We start from the raw sequence: 6,724 nt of genomic DNA, 5'->3' as shown, positions 1-6,724 counted from the left end.
CATAATTGTTGACAGCTTGACATGCGATACCCAGCGTCACACACATAATTTGATGACAGAATCGTTGTGATACGTACCCGCTAACATAATTTGGTGGCTACATTGAGATTCGAACCCTGGCCCACATAAATGGTGGCCCTGATGTGAATTATTCTTGTTGTGATATAATTATCCTCTGGCGGTATATAAATACTTGTTGTTCTTGGCTATCGTTCTCTGTCGGTGTCTTCACACCTTGTCAGTACGCCCATAAATTAGTTGAGCGCTCGTGTATATAAAACCAATATTTTGAAATCTACCAGAGCTTACTTGGGAGCGTGAACAAACTATTCGTTGTTCTGTGAATGCAAATGATAGAAGCGATGTGTTTACAATTTTCTAACACTGAAAATCCTACCAGTCGACCACGAAGGTCTAGTGCCCCTTGGGACCGTTCGTGGGCGCGACACTGTATACAACTCCTCGAATGTTAACTTTACACTACCAACAATACGTTTTAAGTGATATTTTACTGATTTTACACCTGTTTCCCAGAGTCCACCAAAATGACTAGCTGTAGGAGGATTGAAATGCCATTCAATACCTTGACTATTAACGAATTCTGATAACTTTTCCTTATGTTGTGTATCTAACATGAATTTCAATAATCTTTTTAACTCTACATTGGCACCAACAAAATTGCTACCGCAGTCAGTATATACATGTATTGGTTTTCCTCTGCGCGATACAAATCTTCGTAAGGCAGCAAGAAATGATTCAGTACTAGCATCACTTACAAGCTCAAGATGTATGGCCTTAGTAGTCAAACAGATAAAGAGTACAATATAACACTTGTAAGCTCTCTGGCCTCTAAGCTTACTAGATTTAACTAACATGGGCCCAGCATAATCAATTCCGCAATAAGTAAAAACCTTACCAGGAGTAACTCTAGCCAACGGCAAATTACCCATCAATTGTGTAGTCGTGTTCTTTTCAAATCGATGACACAATACACAATCTTTTATTATACGTCTTACAACATCTCTGCCTCGTAAAATCCAAAATCTTTGACGCAAATTGGCTAACACCAGCTCTGCACCTCCATGCAATGTTTGTAAATGTTCATTCTGTACCAACAACTCAATAAAATGATGTTTACTGGGAAGTACCATTGGAAATTTTTGATCTTCTGAAATTTGAGCATTACGTAGTCTACCTCCTACACGAAGAACTCCCTGCTCATCTAAGAAAGGATTTAAACTCAATAATCTATTTTTATTGCTGAGTTCTTTTTTGTTCTCTAAATTTCTAATTTCTGTTTGAAAACTTGAGGCTTGCACTACTTTTACTAAGGCAATCAAGGCCTGACCTAATTCACTAGTGCTCAAAGTTCCTTTCAAATTACTTGACGATCTACAATTGTAAATAAACCTTAGACACCAAGCTACTGCTCTTAGCAACGTAGAAAATGATGAAAATCTTTCTATCATTACCGTACATATTACCGAATGCATAACTACTACCTGTCTTTTCTGTTCATTGATAGCATCAGGATGAAACACCTGTGTTTTGCAGATTGGCAACACTGTTTGTTTCAGAAATTCGGGGCCATGCCACCAAAATTCATTATTTATTAAATGTTTTACTGCAAGCCCTCGGGAAGCAATATCTGCACTGTTTAATTGAGAGTTGATGTGGGACCACTTATTTATAGGAAGAGATTCCTGAATTTCTGCTACTCGATTGGCTACGAAGGTCTGCCACCTACTAGGAGATGACAGCCATGACAATACTATTGTAGAGTCTGTAAAAGCCAATACATCATCCACCGGGAACAAACATGACTCCTTTACTACATTAATCAATCTAGTTAACAATAATGCACCACAAAGTTCTAATCTAGGTAAAGTAATTTTCTTGCATGGCGCTACTTTTGTCTTACTTACTATAAGATTACATTCTACATGACCATCTGAATACACAGAACGTAAATACACTACTGCCGCGTACGCTTTTTCACTTGCGTCACAAAATCCGATCAATTGTAATTTTACTGCATTTGGCTGCATCAAGCAACGTTTGATTTTAATTGACTCAATTAATGGAAGCTCAGAACAATATTGCTCCCACCTTAATCTTACATTCGTTGGTAATTCATCATCCCAATCTAGCTTTAATATCCATAATTCTTGCAAAAAATTTTAGCCCTTACGGTAATGGGAGACAACCATCCCAGAGGATCGTACAATTGAGCTATATTTGACAATAACACCCGTTTTGTTAATCTATCCTTACACTTAGGCTTAACTACACAAAATGAAAAATAATCAGAACTGGGACACCACTGAATTCCCAGCACCTTTACTGCATCACTTTTAAATGCCAAAGAAACTTTTATTTCATTGCTTTCCCTTGACATTGAATCAAGTACTTCCTTACTATTAGAAGCCCATTTGCTTAGCTCGAAGCCACCTTCTCTTAACAATTCAATTAATTGCTGTTTTAACTCTATGGCTTGTGCAACATTGTCAGCTCCAGACAGAACATCATCTACAAAGAAATCCCGTAATACTACATTTGAAACAAGCGGATATTTATGACCTTCATCTTTCGCCAATTGCTGTAAACATTTTGTGGCTAAATATGGCGCACAGGCTGTACCATATGTTACAGTCAACGATCTATACTCTTGTATTTTTTCGTTGGTAGAACTACGCCAGACAATACATTGGAAATCTACATCATTATCGTCAACACGAATTTGTCTATACATTTTTACAATATCTGCACGTAATGCTACTTGGTGACCCCGAAATCTAATGAGTAATGGAATTATATCTCCTTGTAACTTTGGACCTACTAACAATGTATCATTTAATGATATTCCTGTACTGGTCTTAGCGCTAGCATCAAAAACAACTCTGATTTTTTATCCTTAAACACAGTATGATGCGGCAGATAACAAATTTTAGCAGGATCTGAACTCTCAAAATTATCTACAAGTTTCATATGACCTAATTCTAAATATTCATGCATAAATTCCGTATATTTCTTTTGTAACATGTCATTTTTCATGAACCTTTTTTCATTCGACAACAAACGATTAACAGCTATTTACTTTGAAGTGCCTAATTGATCTTTATTCTCTGCAAATGGCAGTTTCACTACATATCTACCTTCTGAATTTCGATAATGTGTGTTCTCAAATTGCAACTCACACGCTTTCTCGTCTTCCGTTAGATGGTAACGAGAAGGAACATTTTCAATTTCCCAAAATCTCTTCAAACAATGATCTAGATTATTAGATACAAAATGACACCTTACTTTCTTGTCATAATTGCATTCTGAACGTAACTTTCCACACAAAACATACCCTAATTTTGTTTCAATTGCGATAGGCTGACCTTCTTTTCCTACCTTTTTGTCACCTCCAATTAATAAAGGAAATACATCCGCACCCAACAGAATATCAACTTGTTTACTTACGTGGAAATTAGGATCAGCTAAAAATAAACCTTTTATGTGTGACCATTGGTTCACGTTTGCTAATGAAATCTTAGGCAAATCCCCACTGATATTTCGTATTACAATAGCACTAGTACTAAACACATCAGCTGATTCATTTGCTCGAGACTGAATCTCAACAATCAGTCTGGCCTTTCGCTCTAGTAACGTTTCACTAATTTGGTCCAAAGTCTCCTCCATTTCACTGATCTCATTTTCCAAAGCTGCAAGTTCTTCTTCTTTAGCTATAACTACAAATTCTACGAACAATTCTTTACATTCCGCAGTAAGTTCTTTTGCTTTGTCAATATGGCACTGAATGGCTACTTGGCTTAATGACGTATCACCAACCTTGTTCTTTAACCTTGTAATTCCGCGTTTTATTACTGTTTTCGTCGCACGTAACTTCTCCATGGTGACACTTAATTTTACTAAAACACCAACGTATTTATGTTCACCGCTACAAAAATCAAACTACACCACAGTCACTAAAACAATCACAGTTATTAGAAATAATCACTCTCCCGCCATTCCGCAAACAAAGGCTGGACGAGTTCATTCTTCACTACACCACATCTACACACGATCCGGCCCGATATGGACCATGTTTTGGTTTGGTTTTAAATGACAGAAGTCATTATATAAAAAATGTGGACTGTATTTAAATAATGTTACACATTAGCTTCAAATTTTACACAAAAATTGGTTCAGTGCCACCACAAGTCCGCTTTCATGGCCTTACACATCGCCATCGACACACACACACACTCTCCTCTCTTTTCAGTGTTACCAGATCTTATGTTCTAATGATAGCTAACTTAAACAAAAATTACTAAAATATATAAAACCCAACACCTTAGGTCACAAATCCTATGTGCTGTCCAAATTTTAAGTTTCTAGCTTAAACAGTTTGGCCTAGGAGTTCTTGTTTCTGTTCTATAACCACAGTTGTGGTTTTATAATATTATTGCCGTAGCCATTAGATATGTCCACTATAAATTATTAAAAGTAGAAAATTGTATTAAACAAAATTAATTTTCACTATAATTCAAGGTAACCAGAATTTTCACTTGCGAAAACGGGACGCATACGAATCGGCTACGGGGGGGGGGGTATATGACTTTTAGATTGCATTTTGAGACTCAGCAGTGTTCTCAATTTACAAAATACACAAGTAAGAGTGATAACACACCGTTTCTAACTTTACGTGTACCTCACAACAAATAATGGTTCCCGATTGCAAGTTCTACCCAACAATTCTTTTAACTAGTTGAACACTCAGAATTCCCAATTGAACCACGAATATTCAATTCCCATTTGAAAATTCAGAAGTTCTAGACACGGCTCAACCTTGGCAATGAGTGTTGGTACGGAAGAGAGTAGAATTTCCATTTACGATTTATATTTTGAATAATAATTACGGGACACTTAGGTCATTTTTACTTAAAAACGGGACATTTGGGCGTCCCATTCGAGAATCAGAAAAAAAACGTTACAACGGTTAGAGAAAAGGGACTGTCCCGGCTAAAACGGGACGTCTGGTCACCTTGCTATAATTGTCATGGTCACACCCAAAGTTGTAAACCAACCATATATTTTGAAATCGCCCGTGTTAAACAGTTTGTTATACAGCTAAAATAACGTGAATATTATAAATAGTAACCTCAGGAATGTTGACACTCTTTACAATTTGTATTAAACATAAAAGAACCACAAAACAATACTTATATTAAATAAAATTTTGTATTAAACTGGAGTTCGAGACAGTTCTTCTTAACCCGACGTTGTTTTGCCCCGAACTCCGCCTAGGAGTTGATTAGTCAGTCGGTCAGGTATTCTTCCTTTATTTCTACATATATAGAGATCATATATCACAGAATACATTCTGTTTCATTTTCGGCTTATATTAAAAATGTAACACTCATGGCTAAGGTGATTATTATTAAGTAGTTATTTATTGATATAGCTTCTTATTTATATTTTTGTGTATGATGTATTAACTCCGTATCAATCTAAAAGTAATAAATAATGCTTCCGTTTGCTTAGTGGCTACACTGAGAAAAAAACCTATGTGGCGTACGTAAAAATGTAGGTTACATGTGTAAAAATGTATAACTGGAAACGAATATTTTATACGTACTTTCTGTATAAGTGTTCCGAATAAACGTACTTTCCGTATGAACGAAAGAACTGTATATAGGTGGTCAGGATCTCACATACAGATGGACGTATATAACATATAGCTGACGTATGTAAGATACGTATACATAAGTAATATATGGAAGACTGTTAGATGTCAGACATCCTGCAACGGCGTGATGTAACATCTAAGCGAAAAGAAGAGCAGTACCCGTAGGATATGTATACTGTATGTTCCGTACTGATTTCTGTAGTAAACATACGGATACCGCAGTCCGGATAATGGATTTTTCTCAGTGTAGCGCATGCCCCTTTAATGCACATGGTGCCAGGTTTTCGATTTTCAGTGAGAGAGCATTAAAACTTTGAACGGTGATTTCGGATTCAACCTTAACCGGTTGAACCACGTTTCATTACATCCATAGTGCTGACAATGAGCACTAAACTTGAACAAACAACAACAAAAATAATGATTAGGAATTCTGTTGCGTGACAAATATAAACATATTGATATTAACTGACACACACTGTTGTGCTTCTTTAGGATCGTGTTCCCTGTCATTGTAATCTTCAACAATAAAAGGCTCAGTGTCAAGTAATAACTAGTTTTGTGTCCTCAAAACTGAGAGATTCGTATTATGCGGGCATGGGTTGCCTTACTTTGCAAGCAATGGGTTAATTACTTTAAAAGAAAATGAAAAAGTAGATTACAAGACAGGTAAGCGTCCTACTCAGTCAATAACCTTGTACTTCTCTTAAAGACAATGTTATCGTAATATGATACTGTGCCCTCTAGACCTTGTATTTTGTATGTTTGTTCTCTTTAAGACTTAGGGAAAATAAACGAATATCATATTTGCACTTCTTGAATGATTCTACGGCGGATGTCTTCCAGTACATCATAATATCAAATGAATCGGGGACATGTCATCACCGATGATAACCACGTGAGTAAATTATAATATCTAAAATCATTATTTAAATCATTGTAATGTTGCAGAGAAAATCTGTGCAATAAATATAGATTTAAAGGACAATTATTCATGAACCTCAAATTGTAGGCAATTCAAATTAGGTTGTTGCTTTCCTTTAGAAAGTAACG

At 36.1% G+C, this 6,724-nt stretch overlaps 2 protein-coding genes across 2 annotated transcripts; both read right to left on the bottom strand.

The window, feature by feature from the left end:
* Nucleotides 1-368: 368 nt before the first annotated feature.
* LOC145692118 (uncharacterized) lies at nt 369-2,048 on the bottom strand. Its single transcript, XM_081767414.1, has one exon. The coding sequence runs from the start codon at nt 2,046-2,048 to the stop codon at nt 369-371; it is 1,680 nt and encodes a 559-aa protein (XP_081623540.1).
* Nucleotides 2,049-2,152: 104 nt separating this feature from the next.
* Nucleotides 2,153-2,752, bottom strand: LOC145692117 (uncharacterized). The gene has a single exon (XM_081767413.1). It carries the CDS (start codon nt 2,750-2,752, stop codon nt 2,153-2,155), a length of 600 nt encoding a protein of 199 aa, XP_081623539.1.
* Nucleotides 2,753-6,724: the final 3,972 nt, after the last annotated feature.

The sequence above is a fragment of the Thermobia domestica genome, chromosome 8 (genome assembly GCF_964235325.1).
Source record: "Thermobia domestica chromosome 8, izTheDome1.hap1.1, whole genome shotgun sequence".
Lineage (NCBI taxonomy): Eukaryota > Metazoa > Arthropoda > Insecta > Zygentoma > Lepismatidae > Thermobia > Thermobia domestica.
The sequence above is the reverse complement of the archived record's forward strand: the minus strand, read 5'-3'. Positions and strand labels throughout refer to the sequence as shown.